Source organism: Catharus ustulatus, chromosome 7, assembly GCF_009819885.2.
Source record: "Catharus ustulatus isolate bCatUst1 chromosome 7, bCatUst1.pri.v2, whole genome shotgun sequence".
In the NCBI taxonomy this organism is placed as follows: domain Eukaryota; kingdom Metazoa; phylum Chordata; class Aves; order Passeriformes; family Turdidae; genus Catharus; species Catharus ustulatus.
Genome location: NC_046227.1, coordinates 4,818,674 through 4,838,767, shown reverse-complemented (window position 1 = coordinate 4,838,767; position 20,094 = coordinate 4,818,674). Strand labels below are relative to the sequence as shown.

The window sequence follows — 20,094 nt, the reverse complement described above, 5'->3', positions numbered from 1 at the left end:
ATTTATTGACAAAAGCTTCAAACAAATACATATTCATAATACCAGCCCCTCCCATCCCTGCTTCCTATGGTAATTAGCTTGAATGGCTATTAAGCATGCCTGGTTGGCTTCTTGAATTAAGTCTGGGGTCCTTTTTATGGGGAGGATGTAAGGTGAGTCTTCCTCACCCTGAACTCTCAACCTTTTCCATCAATGACAATACAAATAGCTTTTGGGGCAACTCCAATTTTCAAAGAATAAGATTTTAGTTGCATTGTTCGTGTTTCTTTGGATCTAGTTTCATCTTTTCCCATTGCAAGCACAGCTGAATAAACATAAAATGCGAGGCAGTCAATTATTTAAGTTTCAGATAACTATTTCAAGCCTGGTTTTCTTCTAATTTCAAACTTTAAATTATTTTCAGCAATTTTCTATCCATTTGCTTTTTAATTAATTCTAGTAAATATCTGACTTTTAACTAAAATCCTCTTCACTCTGAGATGAACAAGTGGCTGGACAATTTTTTCTGGACAAGTTTTTCGACTTTGGGCATCTCTCCTTGGTTTTTACTTCAGGGATGGCTGAAGGGAAATAGCTGAAATATCTGGATTTACTACTTGCTAATTGAAACTAAATTATATTAACTTTTTAAGTATGCAAGTAACTCAAAATGTTTATTAAAAATCTCATGCTGTCTTTTCTTGTGAGTGATGACAAATATTGGAAGTGTCAGAGGTGGGGTTTCTCTTCACTTTGAGATGAACAAGTGGGCCTCTTTTCCTGTTGATTCTTGAAAAAAAATCAGCTACTGAAAATAGAATTTTAAAAATAGTTCTTTTACAGATGGAAAGGATTATTTCTCAGGGCTCAAAGGCAGTATCTAAGTAGAGATTTAGTATTGTAATGCAAATGCAGAAAAGAAGAATCCTTCTACATGCTCATTTTCACATAGTTAACAGAGAACAATGATTAGAACCAATGATTACTTTAGCTATCTAAACAAGCTCTGCAGTAACTGGAAATCTGATATCCTGTCTCCCCTGATTAGATAAGTATGAATTGGATCCAGGTCAGCAGTGCATGGATTTATTAATGAGACATTTTGAAATAAAATTGCCTAATAACATAATTTGAAGTCCTCAACAGTAATCACTCAGTCCTGCAAAAGATTCTCCCTTCATTTTCACTTCATTTTGAGAGAAATTAGTTTGTAATTCTTTCCTATCCTCACCCTCAATTATTGCCAACAACTGAATTAAAATACCACTCCTGGGAGGTAAAAAAGCACTTCCAAAAGAAAATGCAAGTGTTTCTGAGCTTGTTTGGTTTTGCAGACTTTCATTTCTCCAAGCCAGACACCCAAGATCAGTTGGTTTGTTTGTGGTCAATTCTTTTACCACTCCTGGGCTTGATCCAGCCTCTAACTGAAGCTCAGTTCCTGATGCATTTCCCCACATGGCTCTTTTTGTTGCAGGGTTTTCCACTTTTATGTATATACAGTTAATTATTTCTCTTTTCTAAGGTAAATGAGATATTGCTGGTAAGCCATGGTAATTTCCTCAGCCTAGCAGGGCACTGAGAAGTCTCTGCAGAGGTCCCACGCAGAGAAGTTGTTCCGAGGAATTCACACTGTTCACATAACTGAGAAACAAATCCCACAAATTGGCAACATCTTCTCTGCATGGTTCAATGGCCAGCCCTGAAGGAAATGCCACTCTAAATAATTTAAAATATTTTAAAAATGGGTGGCACTGTCACTGTGTTGGAGGACAGAGCAGGAGTACAAATTATTGTGACAAACTAGAGATGGAGTCTCAAAGAAAAGAGAAAACCCAAACCAACACAGAATAAGGGAGGGGAAGTAACTGATTTAGTAGCACCTCTGCAGGGCAGGATGTTGGAGTTACAGATCTGAAGCCAAACATGAATCAACAGCATCCTTCTGCTGAAGGATAGAAGAGAAAAATATCTCAAATGCCAGTCTGGAGTGATTATACAGATTTGTACCCTGTGAAAAACATGGAATAATTCTGCTTTGATCATCAGTGGTCCTGACTGGAACTAGTGGTTCTACCCAGCTCAGAGAAAGCATCACTTAACTCAAGAGACTGCAGAAGAACAGGGGTTTTCATGTAGAAAACATCTTGTGAGAAAGGACTGGAAGATCTGATTAACTGAAAATTTAGGAGATTCAGAAAGAAAGCACTAACTGGCTCCTAATATGTAAAGTGCTTCTAGGAAGGAGAGGGAAGGAACAGACCTCAATATATAGGACAAAAAGTATTGGACTAACAACGTGAAGAATGTCCAAGCATGAAAAGCAGACTTTTTCCTGAGGACATTTTGTCCATGAATGCATTGCCAGGGAGGGCGGTCCAGTCTCCATCTTTAACAGAGCGCTAGACAAACCCATCGGGAATGACAGCTGGTTCAGTGTGGGCCCCAGAGGTGAGAGCTCTTCCCCTGGAGCAGTGCCTGATGTCCTTTTCTGTGCCCAGGTGTACTCTGACTACGAGAGCAACCCGCAGCTGCGCCAGGCCATGGAGTTCGCGTGCCGCCAGTTCTACGTCCTGCACCGCAAGCCCTTCATCCTGCAGCTCTTTGCCAGCGTGGCCCCTCTCCTGGAGTTCCCTGTGAGTAAAAGCCATTCCCTTTTCTTAGGGGAAAGCAGCTGTTGGAACCCAGAAGCCTGGGAGTTTTGAGCTTTCTGTGCTTTCTGGCACTGACCCCCCTGGAGAACATTGCTTTGGACCTGAGGCCTCGGAGAAGGCTCCAAATTTAAATGATGGAGTTAAAGTCACTGACTCTGTGGTTTTAGCCGTATGTAGTTTAGTATGTAGTTGAACAGGAGTGAGTGGTGTCACGTGGTGAAAAGCTTGGAATTTGGGGTTTTTAGAATATAGTAATAGGTATGGGATAAGATGAAGGTTCTCAGGCATTGTCTCTTTCTTCTTTTTGCTCCTTCTCCTTCCGAGTTTTAAGTAGTAGTTTTTAGTCAAATAGTTAGTGCTGCACTGCAGGTCACAAGTGTTTAGTTATTAAGTCAAAAGTTTAAATAATATTGGTGCTAACTTTTAATTAGGCTGTTTATCTTTAAAAAACCTTGCAACTAACTAAATTCACCTCCATTTTGCTTGCCTTTAGCTATTAGCTAGAAGTACTACAAGACTTTCTGTACTATAAATAAAAATTAATAAACAACTAAACCCAAACACAAAAAATTCCATCTCTCTCGTACTTCAATCCTAATTCTAAGTAAAAGCAAAAAAAAATAAAAGCCATTAATAAAACAGTGCAAGAACAAACATGCAGCCAGCCCCCATCAGAGGTCACAAGGAGAGAACACTCAGTGCTGCACAGAACCAAGTCCTGACTTATTTCTGTGCAGCACTTGGTGGAACAAGGGCTGAGATAGCTGTCCAGGCCAGTAAATGTGGTCTCACTTGAAATTTCTGTGCATAAATGTATTATAAAAGGACAGCAATGACTTTATATGCAAATCCATTCTTGGAATCCAGCAATAGGAATTAAAAGCTTAATACCAAGTTTTAGTCAAGTCAAAGACTAGGTTAGTCGTGTTTTGAAATATTCATTAAAAATGTTCTAGCATGGTCATGGAATCTTGATTTGAAGTGGGGCACTGCCAGCACACCTATCTTTGTCCTCCACAGGGCAGCAAAAATCTGTGTGCAGTTTTCAGATCATGCTCCCACTGTAGCATCAGTCTGCTGGGTCAGGCAAGGCTTACAGGTTGAAAGCAATGGAATCCTGAACTCCTTGTGGACTTTTGTGGAAAACAAAGGTGGCCCACACCCCCAGATAAACATTCCTGGCATGACATGAATGTCTCTTGTTGGAACAGGATGCTGCAAACAATGGAAGCAGCAAAGGAGTGTCAGCTCAGTGCCTGTTTGACCTGCTGCAGTCTTTGGAGGGAGACACCCCAGACATTTTGGACATCTTAGAGCTGGTGAAAGCAGAAAAGCCTCTCAAGTCATTAGGTAACAGTAAAGCACTCTTCGTTCAATATTCTGGTTTATTGTTTGTTGATTTAACAGACATTTGATGTAGCATGATTTCTTCAGAGCCCTTCTCTTCTTTTGGAATGTCCTATCTGTTTCCTATGCCTCATGGGGTTTTTTAAGACTGGCTTTATTACCTTTTGATAGTTTAGGGAGGGGAATTATTAATTAATTTTATCCCAAAGCTACTTTTTCTGCTTTAAACCTTCTAGTCTGAGACTAGCCTCTGGCATTTTGAATTTTAACGTGTGAATGAAGAGTAAAGATGCCCAATAAACCTAATTATGCTGACAAGATCATTGTCATCCTCTGCTCTGCTCCATGTGGACAATAAAATCATCCTCTCCCACGGGCAGAATGTGACTGGTGGATGATGATGGATACGATTCAGACATCCAGCAGTGCTGAACTCCTGGGCAGGTGTTGATTTATCAAAAAAGAGAATACATATAGCTGTATGGGGTATCCAGGACATTGTGTCTCTTGATAATTATCTGTGCAATGCTGCATTCAAGAATTTGGCTGCTTTGTGATTTTTGCTGATTTTTATGAGGATCTTCAAATTGTTTCCCAAATTTGCACTTCTCTTAAATACTAGTTATCTTGATGCACTGTGAAGCCTGTCTGGCCTTAGAGTTGAAGCTGTGTAATAAAGTGGGATTTTATGATGCTGCACAATCATATAGAAAGTTTTTAATACAAAATGGTACAGAAACAAAAGATATTTCTTCCTATTTGTGGATTGTACCAAACATTTATGTAAAATCTTGGAGATTTTTGTGAAGAGCTATTAAAACATCTCTGGAAATTCTCAAGTATGAGTTGATGATGAGTAGATGAGTATGTTGTGTATCTGGTGTCTTCCATATGAAGATCAGAATTATGATTTGCATGTTTTAGGACCTTAATTTTGAGTTGGGCTCCTGCATAACAAAGTCACTTCTGAAAACAGGACTGTTGTTCTATTAAAAATATTATTCCTTTACAAATATTATTCTTTCTAGTTTCTTAGTGCCCAGAACTAATTATGCCCAAAGTTATATTTGTAGTATGTGACTTAAATGCTTTTGAAACCTTTTTCTGAAATCACTAGCAAATCAGAGTCACTTTTGTGGTGGCACCCACGTGGCCATGAGTATAAAAGGGGCTTGATTTTTGAAAAGTAAAACATTATTCTGCCATCAGTGGTGCATCAACATCACTTTTTGCATGGCTGGAACATCTAAGAAAAAGCATGGGGAGCATAAAAATAATCATTAATTTTACATGTGTCCTTGCCATATATGAGCTGAAGGCTTAGCTTTGATGGGTGATGTTTGGAACAGGACTCTGTAGGTTTTGCTCAGCAGTGAGTGACCTGCTGAGAGCTGTTTCACCTACTGAGTTCTTGGGCAGTAGAGCTCAAGGAGGAGTGCAGCATGTGTTTCTTTTACAGAGACCAATTTTTATCTGTCCAAGAGCCTTTTGGGCATTGTTAACATGAAAAACAAGCAACAGGAGAGGGGGGAAAGGAAGTGTGTCAGCTCCTTTCATACTTAGTATGATTGTGTGATAATCTTCTCATATTGCTTTATTCCCCCAGACTTCTGCTATGGGAATGAAGACTTGACCTTTTCCATCAGTGAAGCAATCAAACTGTGTGTCACAGTGGTGGCTTATGCTCCTGAGTCATTCAGAAGGTTGTGGTCTGTTGTCTTGATTTGTGCAGGCTCAGAAAAGGCATAAAAGCTGTGAAGTATGTGAAAGCAAGGCTGGCAAATGGAGGCAGAGGATACAGAAATGAATTCCAAGTATGGGGCTTCTCTGAGGCCCCAGTGCCCCTCCTAGGGAACCAGCCCCAAATCCTACCAGAGCAGCAATATTTCCCAGTGTAAACCCCATTATCCCTTATCCTGTTAGTTTCTGTAAACAGAGAACCAAGGGAGAGGGAGAAACAGGCAGCTGGAGAGAACAGGAAGATAAACTTATCTAGTTTGCAAGAGGGAATCACAGAATAAGAGAGTCTTTGGAAGAGAAAATGCTTGTTAGCAAATGGATGACATATTTGGAAGACACCTGAAAGTTCAGGGGGTATTATTATTATTATTATTATTGTTATTATTGTTTCATGTATCATCTAGCTTCCTCCTGAAGTTCCTAATCCAGTTGTTTCTTTGGCTCAAGACTTCTAGTGAGAAGCAATGAAATCATACTCCTACTTACAGATCTAAAATCTTCAGATAGAAACCTAAGCCTCTACCCAATGTGAGCTCAGGAGTGACAAAACAAAACAGACTAAGCATTGTTATCTTTTCCAGCCTCCAGATGCTGATGGTTTTGGAGGCCCTGGTTCCCTGCTACTTGCAAAAACTGAAGAGACAAACCTCCCAGGTGGACACTGGGACAGCAGCTCGTGAGGAGATTGCCTCCATGGGTGCCCTTGCCACCTCTTTGCAGGCTCTCTTGTACAGTGTAGAAGTTCTCACCAGGTAACACCAGGGGCTGAGCCTGCACTTGGCTCTCTGTGCTGGGAGAGGGAGTGCACAGCATGCAGCTTGGCTTGAGTAATGGCTGAGTTTTAGACTTGGTAAAATTAGTGCAAGTTTTCAGAGCAAAAGCAGAATTTCTGTGTGCCTGTTCGATTTAACGTGTGGTGTTCACCTTCTCTTTGCCAGGCCTATGACAGCCCCACAGATGAGTCGATGTGACCAAGGCCACAAAGGGACCACAACTGCAAACCACACCATGTCAGCAGGTGTGAACACCAGGTAAGGCTTTTCTTTCTTTTTATATTTTTTGAAACAGTTTTGGGTTGGTTTTTGTTTTTTGTTTGGTTTTTTTTTCCCAGTAAGGTAAAATCTCTTTGCTCAGAGTGCTTGGTCTCAGACAGCTGAGGGAGTGCTCTGGGTACTGTTCTGTGGGAGAAAACAGCCACATCAAAAGGGCACATTCTGCATTGCTGATGATAACCAAAACACCCAAGACCAGGATTTCTGGTTTCAAACAATATATCTAAATAGAAGATCTTTAATATAAAGGGTATCAAAAGAGAGGACACACATCTTAAATCATTCATTCCCCTTTTTGCCCTCTAGAAGTATATTGCTGAAGCTCACTCATTCTCTGCTTTTTTCCTTCAAAGTGACCAGTGAGCAGAGCATGCTTGGCCAGCAGAAGGGTCAGACCCTCCTGGCCTTGTTCTAAGGGGCTGACAGCTTGAGAGAAGTGAAAAGAATGCCTGGAAATATTCTTGTCCTTCTTAAAAAGACCCCAAAACCCAACAAAACACCAAAGAACTTTCTCACAGAAGAAGGAAACAAAGAAGGATATGGCACCAATGAACTGTAATTCTGCTCCTTGGCTATTGTGACCATTCCAGTTAGGCTGCTGCAGATCAGACAAGGCTGCTGAAAATTTACTTGGTTATAGCAGAAGGGCTTAATCCACCCACAGGCATTTGGGTTTGGGAAGTTTTTTGTTTGCAGCAGGCAGCCCTGCCTTCTCTTGGCAAGACTGTGCCTTACTGTGCTAAAAATCTGAATGTATGTGCTGTCCTGGAAGGGCAATTGCAGCCTAGCAAAGGCTGGGATAGCTGTTTTTCTGGAGTTTTCCAAATTATTACTTTTTTTTTTTAATCCAAGGGATTTAGAAATCAATTTCTGCATGGATCATCAAAGGACTATTATGTCAGTTTATAAATGTGTGCACACCTTGGTTGGTAACTCCTGGCATCAGTCTGTTCTTCTTTAAAGTCAGTCACTCCTGGCATCAGTCTGCTATTCTTTAAAATCTATTCAGTCATGGTTAAAACAGGGCTTTGACTTTCAATCCCTGATCTGAGAAGCAGATAAACTCCAGACATGACAAACCAGCAGATAAACCAGACATGCTGAAGTCTGAAGGGGACATATGCCATTTACTTCATTTGTAAGATTGCTCAGTCTAAGGAAAATCAGGTGCAATGGAAAATAGTGCTTTATGATCTATCTGCTGATTTTGGAGAGTAGTTAACACATATCTCCTGAGAGACAATGTAGACCTTCCCAGTGCAGTATGACTCAGGCATCTTGACTTACATTTCCAGATTTTTCTAATTATTATCCTCTGATTCAAAATATTTTCCACTGTTCCAGTTTTCCTGCACTTGTTTGTTTTGTTGTGTCATCATTGCAACAGAGATCTGCTAGCAACAGCAGGAGCCTCATGATGTTAGAATGATACTGTTCAAGCCTTGGACATGTTAGCCAAGTGGTGCAGTGTCTATTAATGCTTTCTCAAAAAGAACTAACAAGAGAAAATGACAATAAAACTAAAAAAAATTCTGAGGTATTCTTTTCACTTGGTGAGCTCTGGTTTCGTGAAACGGACTGAGAACTGGGGTGAAAAATCAGTAAGAGAAATCACTTGAAAGAGAGCTATAGTTTTTAAGTCTGGATTTTTCCTTTCAGAAGAAGGTCAGTAACTCTAGGAATATGTTTTTTGATGGAAGGTGGGAAATAAAGGCAATTCAGTGTGGTCATAACAATGTGTAGGCTCTGTTCCAGTGGCACAAGATGCCCTCCTGAGCACGGTGCATAAACCTCTGGGCTAGAACAGTGCCACTTTCTTTTAGAAAGGCAAGTTCAGGCACTACTAAGTTGCTTTTTGCAACCTCACTGTTTCTGTTTTCCCAGGTACCCAGAACAGGGAGCTAAACTACACTTTATCAGGTACAGTACCATTTTATCCCAGTCTCCCCTGCTGTGTGATGAACTGTTCCCCTGTTGCTGTGACAGGCAGCCTTTTCTCAGGGAACGTATCAAAACATAGTTCATATAGAAAATATTGGCATTTTTTAGCAAGACTTGGAAGATTATAACTTCCCTTTTTTGTTTCTTAATTGCAGATGCAACTACCTTTCTTTCAATTGCAGAGGAAAGCATCTGTTGCAAAAACAAGATGAAGAGGTTGTTGTAATCTCTCCCTGATGATCTGCCTCATATAGCACTCTCCACTTTGTCTTGCTTTGTATCCACCAGGGAGAACCTTCACTTGATGGAGGAGGGCCAGGGTCTGCCCCGAGAGGAGCTGGATGAGCGAATTGCCAGGGAGGAGTTCAGGAGGCCCCGGGAGTCGCTGCTGAACATCTGCACAGAGTTTTACAAGCACTGTGGTCCGAGGCTGAAGATTTTGCAGAATCTGGCTGGTGAACCCCGAGTGACTTCTCTGGAGCTGCTGGATGTGAAGTCCCACATGAGGTATTCCACTGGCAGTCTGCTTTTCCTTGTTCTTTTCAGGGGGATTCCTTTCTTTTAGCTTGTCCTTTTTCATAACAGCAGATGGAATCGCTTTTTGGTTGTGTAGTTGCATGTTTTTGTCCAAAACATGCAGAGGCTGCTTTGGATGTTCCTTAGATTGTACTGATGCTGCTTGTGTGTAAAGGTTTCTTAAGCTTTCCTCTGGGCTCGTTCTGAAACAGCTCCATCTGATGTATCAGAACAAGTGGCAGCAAGGAGCAGAGCAAAGTCTGTCTCTGCAGGGCAAGGGGTGGGGAAACTACCTGTTTCAGATTTATCCTCTCCAGTGGCACTGTGCATTTGAGACAGGAACTCACAAGCAAGAAAGGCACCAACAACCACTTTCTGACTGCCTGAAATACAGGGAGTGATGGGACAGAGGGCATTTACAGGAGCCCACCTCAGCAGGTGATGCAGCAGATGCACAGGTCTCTTCATGTGCTGCACAGAGTCCAGCTCATGGGTTGGATGCTCACAGCAAACAGTTTCAAATGGTCCTGGCACTTTGGACCTGGTTCTCTGAGTTTGCTCTTCATGGTAAACACAAAACAACATAAATTGCTGCTGAGAAGCAGTAACTGGGACAAGAGGGAATAGATCTGATTATTTTGTCAGTTTTGCATTTACACTAGCAGGTGGTAAATACTGAGCTTCCAGGAGAGAAGGTCTCTCGTGGTCAGAGGTTACAGCAGTAAAACTGGCATTGATTTACAGCAGGTAATGACTTATGCTCTGATTCCTTTAAGTCTCCTGGAAAGTGCTAGAAATAGGTAGCTGCTTTGTCAGGGTTCAAATGCTTCATCATAGTTATCTCTAAATAAAAGCGATATATCTCAATCCTTACATAAATTCCTAAGTATCAGTGACATGACTGACAGGATTTAATTACTGTAGGAGAAACTCAGTTCTGCACAGAGAGCAGATTTATCAGAATCTGATGTGACAGTCATGGTCTTGGGAGGCTGACAGGTACCATTACAGAGGCTTCAGGAAACAGGATAATATGCTAGTCACTTCAGACAGGATTCATCTCACCCAGTTTTAGCCACTTAAATGTTCAGTCTGCAAAAGTCATAAAGATCTTTTTGCACCCAGTGAAAAGGAAGATGTGCATCCACCTGTTTATCCAAGTATAAATATATATGTATATATATCTCCAAGGAAGATAAGAGTTTCCCAGGTTGCTTATTTCTGCTAGGAAGGAGCTAGCAGATTAATTGAGATTGACGTTTCAAGTTGAATGAAATGGATCTCCCACTTTATAATGCATAAGGAAGTTTTCATATATCATTGCATAGAACTGGTGTTATATTGCTAACAAGAAGCTTAATTATATGATAATTTAAATTTCACAGCATTTAAGAAAACAGACGTACTTCATAGTAGAACAGAGCAGTTTTTAAAAGTGAATAATAAAGAAAAACTGGATAAACCACCAATTTTTGTACCACTTTTGGTTAATCTGAGGGACCTGTCGCCCTTGATATTCCTAGGCAGATTATAAAGAATAGAAATATGTTCCATTAGTTGGATGCATTTCAGAAAAAGCCCCCACAATATGGATAGGATTGTTCTGTAATCATCCAATACAAAGTCTGTTGATGTTTCCTATTTTATTTCTGGTCTTTGCTTACCATAAATATCCAAGTATTTCAGGAGACTTTTGTCAAACTGCAAGTGTAAATTAAATGCTGCCATGATATTTCACAGTCAATACAAAAAAAAGCCATTGACAAGGCCATCTGGGAGAGTGGAAATAGCAACAGCAACACAATCTGTAGAGGTTTTAGGAGAAACAAATAAAAACTGCAGGGAACAATCCCAAAAGGACATGTTGTGTAAACCTATGGACATGTTATTTTTAAAATATAACACCTGAGAATTGCACAGTGATACTTCCTAAAGTGGTAATGTTGAAAAACAAGACAGCAAAAAATCAGAAAACTTATTAACTGACAAACAGGTGATGTTGGATCTATATTTCACAGGCACTTGCAATGTTGTAGCCTTACTGCCAGCACAGGAACTTTAGTTTTCACTACACAAATCTGTGACTCCTTATGTTCCTTTGGTGCATTTAATGGCAATATAAAAGCAATATTTAGACCATCCATGTGTTCTTAAATATAAACAGTGATTCCAGCAGAACAGTCTTAACAGACCAGCACTGTATCACATCTAAGAGCTTAAACAGCAGCACATTTGACTTTTGCACCGTTTTCTTTTCACCAGGCGGCTGAATATTTACCTGCTGGTCCACGGGTGTGTGTGTAGGGCTGCAGGCTGTATTTATTCCTCTCTCCCTGGTGGTTCCAGGCTGGCAGAAATCGCACATTCCCTGCTGAAGCTGGCTCCTTACGACACGCAGACCATGGAGAGCCGCGGGCTCCGGCGCTACATCATGGAGATGCTGCCCATCACTGACTGGACAGCTGAGGCGGTGAGACCTGCCCTGATCCTCATCCTAAAGAGACTGGACCGTATGTTCAATAAAATTCACAAGATGCCTACCCTGAGGTGAGCAGGAAACCCTCTGGGGTCCGTTTCTGATGTTGCAAGCCTTGAAGTGTGGGTATGTCACTTCCTCAAGCTGTCATGTTGCAGTGAGCCTTTACAACACACCAGAAAATTACAGGTGTCTTTAGCTCTTAAGTGTGGTCACGTCGATGTTTTTGTTGTGTCTTCTGGAAGCAGCATGGTTATTAAGAACTAAAGAGAGAACTCCCAGAAACATTATTTTTCTTTCCCAAAAGATTTTTTTCCATCACAATGCCCTTTTAAATAACTTTTGCTGTCAGTTTTTAAATGGAAAATTGAACTGCAGTAAGAGTATTTCTAGCATGGCAATACTGTTATGTCCTCTGTAAAGACAACAATAGTCAGGAGCTCTGCAGTAGGTTCTGATTGCTCCCTAGTAAAAGGCAAAGAACTGCATCAATTGTTCCAGGTCCATGCCTAGTGGAAGCCTGGTGTATCACACAGTGGCATTATGGTACATACAGGCTTTGGCAACTTCAAGAAGTACTGACTGTGGAGCATCCCTGCAGTACAAATCCAGTCTGGGTGGTACAAAATCCCTCAGACCTGTGAATTTTCCAGTGATCGGAGTAAAAAGAGTCATTGGTTCTTGGTCACCCTCATGGGCACATGTCCTCAACTGCTTGAATGGCACTTCATTGGCAGTCTCAGCTGAGAAGCCAAATCATATAAGACAACAGATATCAGAATTTTGTCCCAGTAGGAACCAAAGATGGAACAAATAATAGGGAGGTGATCTCTTCTTTCTGGCATCATTATCCATCACTTTTTTCTGGCTAGTTTGCTTCAAGAAACTCCACCCTTGTAAGAATTCAGAGGCAGAAATTGTGGTGCTTCTCTCTCTTATTGGTTTGATTCTTTGCCATGTCTTTGCTTCTCATTCATTCCTTCTTTCTCTGCTCATACTTTCTTCTGCCTCAAAGGCAGATAGGGCTTTCTGTTCCTGAAGATCTTTCTTCCTTATGTGAGCTGAATGAACATCCATAAATTAAAATTCCTTTCATATTCTCTATGCCTGTACCTATGCTTGGCTTAACTTACTCATTAGTCCACAAAAGGACAGCAAACCCACTGGACCAAATGCAGCAACTACATTTTTAAGCATCACTGAGTCAAGCAGTCTCTTAGGGATGGGTGTGGGTAAAGACCCCAGGAGCCATCCCTTGGGGTACTCAGGATCAGAATGTTAGACACTGCCTCCTGTGGGCATCCCACTGCAAACCCAGTGTCTGCTGGAACCAGTGGATATGTAAGAACAAGAACAGACCATTGATCTGGAGATTTAGTTACACTGGATGCACTAAGGTGAGATACATGTTGGTCTGAAGAAAAAGTTGTACAGCCAACACTTGATTCCCCATGTGGCTCTGAGAAGTCACCTGAAGAGCTTGACTGGGATATGGTTTAAGGCTTGAGTGAACAAGCTATGCCAGCTTTTTGTCTTTCTGTCCCAGTAAATGCAGTCAGATGCTCACTGTGAACCACAGTGACTGCAGAGAGTCAGGCCCTGAGATGAAGGTGTGAGCCCCTTCGATGTTACCTATGCTCTGCCTGCTTGTGATTAGGAAGAGGAATCCTTTCAGTATCTGGTGTAATTCCTAAATTTCGTTTTGGTGCAAAAAGCAAAGTGTCAGAGAAGAAAGGATCTTGGAATGAAGGACTTTGTGCTGATGGGGAGTGCATCACCCATCCTGCACAAGGTGGAGATGAAGATTCTCCAGCTGGGCCAGTTTAGGGCAGTCTGTGTGTGGGAGTGGAGCAGCCAAGCTGCAGAGGAGCTCCAAGGGCACTCAGGCTGATGGGGTTTGTCCATGCCAGTGGGAACACCCACAAGCCACAGGAGATGGAAGGGAGCTTGGCACAACAGACCTTTCCCCACACCTGAGGCCACTGTGTGGGCTCCTTCTGCATCTCCTGCCCCAGTGCTGCTGCAGGGCTTTGTGTCACCAGCTCCAGCCAGCTCTGCCGCGTTTCTCGTCTCAAACAAACGCCCTTGGTGTGGTCTGTGGCTCTGTGCCTTCTCTGTCCCACTCTGTGCTCCTCCTGGCCATCGTGGCTGTGTGGCACGTCTCCTCTGTGGGTGTCACTGTGTGTCGGTGGCCGTGTTTGGGCGTCTGGTGTGGGGGGCAGGAGCCTGTGGCTAATGGCACCTACTGTTGTATTGCAGGCGCCAGGTTGAGTGGGAGCCTGCCAGCAGTTTGATTGAAGGGGTTTGTTTGACACTTCAGAGGCAGCCTATCATATCCTTCCTGCCTCACCTTAGGTCTCTGATCAATGTCTGTGTCAATCTGGTGAGTAGCCAAGCGGCAACCCCACGAACCTTTGCTAAACCTCCCCCTGCTGTTGATTTCTCTGGACTGAAGATGACAGTTCATTCCCACTCCTGGCATTTTACCTGTCCCCTTTGCCCCTCACGAGGGGACTCTGCAGGTGACACTAGAGACAGGAAGGTTCATTTTTGAAGTGGTGCATGGGGAGCTGCAGTGACCAACAGCAGCGGTCGAACAATTTATTTTCCATTACTTCCCACGCACCACTTTGAAGATCCACCTTTGCCAAACTGAGCTGAGAGCTGAGGGCTGCAAGTTGGAGAGTGGGGTGGTGGAGACTGCACACACCTGGTAGAGACAGGCAGAGGGTGGCACTGGGGATACCTACCCTCCCCATGGGAAGTGCCCTGATTGCTCTGCCAGGGCCAGCGGGTGCTGCCTAGTCAGAAGGGTTACAAGGTGAATTGACTCCACTGTTTGTAATGTCCCTGGCTTGATCGAGTACAGGCTTGTGCTGTACAATGTTCAGATCCCTCTCTTAGTAAAGTTTGTGCCCTTGGGTGTGTTACAGCAGACAGGTGGTGTGGACAGAGTTTGCCTGATCACTCAGGCTAGACCATGCTGTTTCTGCAGCTGTTACACTGGGGGTAAGACCCCACTTTGGTATCCGTATAACTCCAGCCACTTGGGCAAACAAGCATGCTTTCATTCCAGGTGCAAAATACAAATTCAGGGGGAAAGTTCCACTAAAATTTTACTGTTATTGGGTTTTATAACATTTTCTCCTTAAAGCATAAATGTTGTAACCTTATCTAGCAGCTTACAAAAAAACATTTCAGGGCTCACCAGCGCTCTGAGATGCTTTAAAAACAATGACCAGTAGCTAAAAGGCAATGTCAGATTTTGCCAGGTTCCCGTCCTTCAAGTCAATTCATTGCTGCAAGGGCAGGGATGCTCTAACCTGTCAGAGTCCATAAGACTTCTTCCTCTTCCAAGCAGAGGCAATAGCTACCTGGCACTAATGTACTTGTACTGCCACAAGTATTTTGCCTTTAGCTGTCAGAACTGGGTGCACTGTGAGCTGTGGGAGTACTGGCTGGATGGTATATCATGTTGTAGACCAACAAGCCCAAAAATCAATCATCCAGGAAGTCGGGGAAATATCTCAATGATAATCCATAGTGATGTAAAGAAGGGGCTCTGACTCTTTTCTTTCTAAATTGTCCTTTGGTTTTCTGGCAAAGAACTGGTTATTGCCTTTTTCCCCAGGCAGAATTTGGAAAAGAAGCATGCATTCATCTCCCCTAAGTTTAGTAGTCTGCCTGGTACCTTCTCCCCCTTCCTGTCATCTAGCTATGTCTGGTCATGGTGAGAAATAGGCACATGCAGGTCTGTGATTTAATTCCTCCTGAGGGACACATCCCAAACAGTACAAATAACTCTCCCCTAGAAGTGCTGTTTCCTTGGGGTGATTATTCAAAGAGCTCCAGACTACCAGGTGACATGCAGATGACTCTGCTTCAGAGACATCAGATTCTGAAAGAAATCATGCTTAGAGTTCCCCAAAACAGGCTGTGTTTGAGAGGAATCTGAACATTGTACAAAACCTGGCTTGGGTCAGACTTAGGACATTATTTTTCAAGTAAGGGAAGGGAAAGGATGTCCACTTTCAATGCAGACTTTTTGCTTTGATGACAGATTTTTATTTGTTACAGTTGTCAAATGACATATCCTCCAACTCTAGCTGTTCCACCAGTCCAGTGCTGGTCATTCAGGGCTGGTACTGGGTACATTTATAAATGTACCTGTGCACTCCTCCCATCCATGCTGGTTCCCTCTTTTCCCCTCCCTTTCCCTGCTAGAACACCATCTCCTCAGTGGCCCCAGCTGCTGCAGGAACCACTGTGGGGATTAGTTCTACTAGATCCACCCCAACTCAGTGCTCAATGAAAGGCACCTCCATTTCACTGACGTTGGAGGATATGGCATGGATGAAACTGTAAGTAGCCAGTTGTGGTGATGTGCTCTGTTTGTATTGCAGGTGATGGGAGTGGTAGGACCCTCCAGTGTGGCTGATGGATTACCCCTTCTTCATCTCAGCCCTTATCTCTCGCCACCTCTGCCCTTCAGCACAGCTGTTGTCCGGCTTGTAGCATTGCAGATACAGGTGTGTCTGCCCTGGCCCACGGCCAGGCCCTTAGAGCTTCTGGTTGAGACACCACCTCATCAGTGCTCTGTTTTCTTTCTGCAAAAGCTGGGCAAAAACTGTGGAACGTGCACCAAAAGTTAAGGAGAAGCAACATGTCAATTCTCCATCCTTTCTGAAGGCTTAACTGAGCTCAGAATTCATTTGTTGGGGCCAAGTCCCCAGCAAGCATCCATCAGCTTAACACTGCCATTGAAATCCAGGGAGTTTGGCTGATGGATGCTGTTTAAGGCTCTGAGAAGCAGGTTAGGATTCTTTGCAGGATCTAAGGAGTAAGACTTCTGCCACAGGAGGATGGGCCCTGGCTTGGGTTGCATCCATGAAACCCTTCCTGTCTTCCTGTGGGACCATGAGAGTGGATTTTGTGCTCTTCTGCTCTTACCTGGGCTGGTCACACAGTGTGCCAGCACAAAAAGCAGGGCAACTTGGCTTTTCAGCTGCTGACACAATGGTATCCTTGTTGCCAGAATTTAAAAAAAAAAAAAAAAAATTGGACTTTTTGGAGAATTTCACCATTATTCCTTTCTCATAGCAGCACTATAACTTTTTACAGAGTCTTTCTGCCTCAGTGTCCCTGTCCTTCCCCACTGGCATGAAATTAGTCTGAATGGTGACCAAAGAAGTGAGAAATTTACTTATCTAGCTCCAACTCTCATTTTAAAATATGCATTGGTACATCCACTTGCATACTTAGGCAGATATTTCTGAGCAGCAGGGTGGCTTGGGAAGGAAGGCTTACAGGGATCAACACACAAAGCTATGCCTCAGAGCATGAGGCACAGAAGGACTTTTGGGTTCAACTTGACACAGAAAGAGAACAGATTTCTTCCAGCTCAGAGGTAGTGGTTCTTTAATCAAAACAAAACAAAAGGCCACTTTCACCTGCTGTGAAATATTATCTATTAAAAAACCTTAACAGATAACAAATTTTTTTTTTTTAAATTACGGGGAACATTTATTATCCGATTCTTCTCCCTGTTCACTCGTTTGTGGGCTTAAATGTAATGAAAACCAAACGTGTCAGGAAAAACACAAGTCATAATTCCCAATACTTCCAGCAGAATACAAAACAGAAGTTCTTCACACCTCATCAGAAAACATCTCCTAGAATTTCTCAGCCCAGATCTGCAAGCTTGAGGAGTTGCAAGTTCAGTTGCATTTCACAGCTAAGTCTGTAACAACGGGGTGTTGTAAATGAGCAAAGGTTGTAGGGACAGCTGTTTGAATTGCCTCCTCTAAAAGAAGGTAAAAAACCTTTCAATTTAAGCTTGACTGTGTGTCAAGAAGTAAACATGCATATTGTTTGTTTTTCAGGAGTTCATTCATTGTGTTAAGGGGGATGACAGGGCAGCACAAAGTGAAGTGGAACAAAAATATATTTGGGAATAGCCTCCATGTTCGGACAGGAGAATATTTAGACAATGTCATTTGTGCAGTTTGCTCCTGTTTTTATTCTCTGTAGTCTGTGTCAGATGCTGATACCATTCACAGCAGTGCAGAGCTAATGACTGACACTCAGCCGACTCCAGTGGGATACATCTGATTTTGTTAATGAGAACTAGGAGTTAGGAGTTTGGCTATGTCACGAGCAGGTGATCCCTGTGTTACTCTGTGAATTCTCATCACTCCTGACTAAATGGTCTGAGGGCATCTCATTCGATCAGGTCATCAATGCTGGTGTTGTACTGTGTGAACAGGGATCCTCATTCCCTGCAGTGACTTGTTTGCGTGATCTGCTGATGAAATCATTTAATCCTTTTTTATTATTACTGCACAGGCTTTGAAAGAAGATTTCCCCCTAAGCCATGTCGTCTCCCCATTCACCAATCAGGAAAGAAGGGAAGGAATGCTTTTAAACCTACTGATTCCATTTGTGCTCACAGTAGGATCTGGAAGCAAAGGTCTGACTAATTTAACAAAAGGGTTTTTCCCCCTTTTCTGACAACTGATGTTTGCACTTTCCCTGCTCTCTGTATTTTATTTTTATTTTTATTTTTTAATTTGGTTTTCTGTCACTGGCAGTATGTCAGCTAAGTGCCCTTTGGGTCTGAGACTGAAAAGAGCCCCATTGGGATTAGTTATTATTTCTTCTTTTTATTTCAGCTGTGCCTTGGTTCTTGAGTCAGGTCTTACACAGATGTCCTCCTGCTTTTGAAACTGGAGTGCAGAGCAGGACAAATCTATTGTAGCAGGAGTCACGGAGGGAAACAAAGTTCACAGAAATTGTGTGCCCCTGTGGATCACACTTTGCCCAATCCATGCCACTTGTCTTGCACCAGTCCTGCTCCTTGCTTTCTGCTATAGAGGGTCTTCACTGGTAAATCCCTAAATGCTAAATGAAAGCAAAGAGTAAAGGGAGAGGGGAATGCCAAAAGGAAATGAGACCACTGAACAGGGCATTTCTTTGTGCTGTGTAGCTCTGTGTTTGTGTGTGTTCGTGTTGGTGCTAAAATAAACTTTGCCTTTGCTTGCAGGAGGAGAAGCAACATAACAAGGTGTGGGGGACGGAGTTTTGGCTTAGGGGACATTTGAGATGCACCCCATTTTGGAGCTGAACAGGGTCTGGATCTTTTTTAGTGTCTTATGATGGGATGTAGCCTGATCTTTCTCTCTCTTTCCCCTCCCGATGCATCTCAGACAGCCCCTGGCTGGAGCAGCCTGAGGTCCTGCTGCTGCTCCAGACTGTTATCAATATCCTCCTGCCACCCCGCATCATCAGCACTTCCCGCAGCAAGAACTTCATGCTGGAGAGCTCCCCTGCCCACTGCTCCACGCCGGGGGATGCAGGGAAGGACCTGCGGCGGGAAGGGCTGGCGGAATCCACCAGCCAGGCTGCCTACCTGGGTGAGTGATGCCTCCTGCTCACCCTCAGGAGACACACAGGAAGGTGGAATAGAGGAAACCACCTCAGGCAGGAGCTAACTGACCTCTGCAGAGTTGCTTTAGCCCTGTCCTGAACAGGAGGCCAGGCCAGCCCGTGAAGTCAGGAGTATCTCTGGGATGTATTGCAACACGAGCAGTGTCTGCGCTGCAGCTGAAGGAACAGCAGCACAGGTAGAAGTGCTCAGTTTTCAGACTGCCAGGCTACAGCAGTGAAGCCACAAAGGCGAGTCAGACTGCCCATCAACCCCTCACATCATTGGCCCTCAGCTAGCTAGGGTGGGAGCTGATGTAGCCTGGTGGCTGCTGGCTGCACACAGCTTCTCTGTTTCTGATTTTGTGAGGGCATTCATCTGAAGATTTATATTTTGGCCTTTGTTAGCCCAAATCGGAGGAATGGAATTTTTCATTGGCAGATCACCACTGATTTAACCCCCCACTCAAACAACCCAGGATACAGATGTGTAATGGCTGAGAAGTCTTGGCCATCCCATTAAGAAAAATGGAGTAGTCAACTTTCCCCCAACAATTTCCAGGCCTTGCTGTTTTTATCAGACCAAGGGAGCACCAAAAGGGGGAGATTCCTTGTCTCTCCTGTGAGCCAAGTGTTAATCACTGCCCACTTTATTGCAGAGCATTGTTTTGAACTTCATTGCTGTTCATCCCCATTTGTAATGCCATGCCCTTGGCTTACTGGACCATATTTGTATTTAAATTGCAGTGTAGCCATGACTCATGCACTGCTAGAAAGGTTTTTGTCATCACCCTATAAATCATCTGCAGATTACTGTGCTCCCTGGGTGAATCTTTGTGTGGATAATGCTTGGTCAAGATTTTTGAGGTTGTCTGATCAGCCAGGGCTGTATTCCTTCTCTGAGCTGCTTTCAAAATATCTGATTCTGAGAAGAGAAAAGATCTCTACAGGGAAGGGAGAGGGAACACCA

At 43.1% G+C, this 20,094-nt stretch overlaps 1 protein-coding gene across 1 annotated transcript in view; it reads left to right on the top strand.

Moving 5' to 3' along the window:
• The window catches only part of UNC80 (unc-80 homolog, NALCN channel complex subunit), a 120,450-nt gene that overhangs the window by 81,322 nt on the left and 19,034 nt on the right, over positions 1-20,094 (top strand). The window contains 12 exon segments of the mRNA XM_033064342.2: positions 2,478-2,612; positions 3,842-3,980; positions 5,584-5,680; positions 6,299-6,469; positions 6,656-6,748; positions 8,654-8,689; positions 8,999-9,217; positions 11,573-11,773; positions 13,962-14,085; positions 16,106-16,231; positions 18,048-18,171; positions 18,908-19,114. Of these exon segments, the coding sequence (XP_032920233.1) occupies positions 2,478-2,612; positions 3,842-3,980; positions 5,584-5,680; positions 6,299-6,469; positions 6,656-6,748; positions 8,654-8,689; positions 8,999-9,217; positions 11,573-11,773; positions 13,962-14,085; positions 16,106-16,231; positions 18,048-18,171; positions 18,908-19,114 (1,672 nt within the window).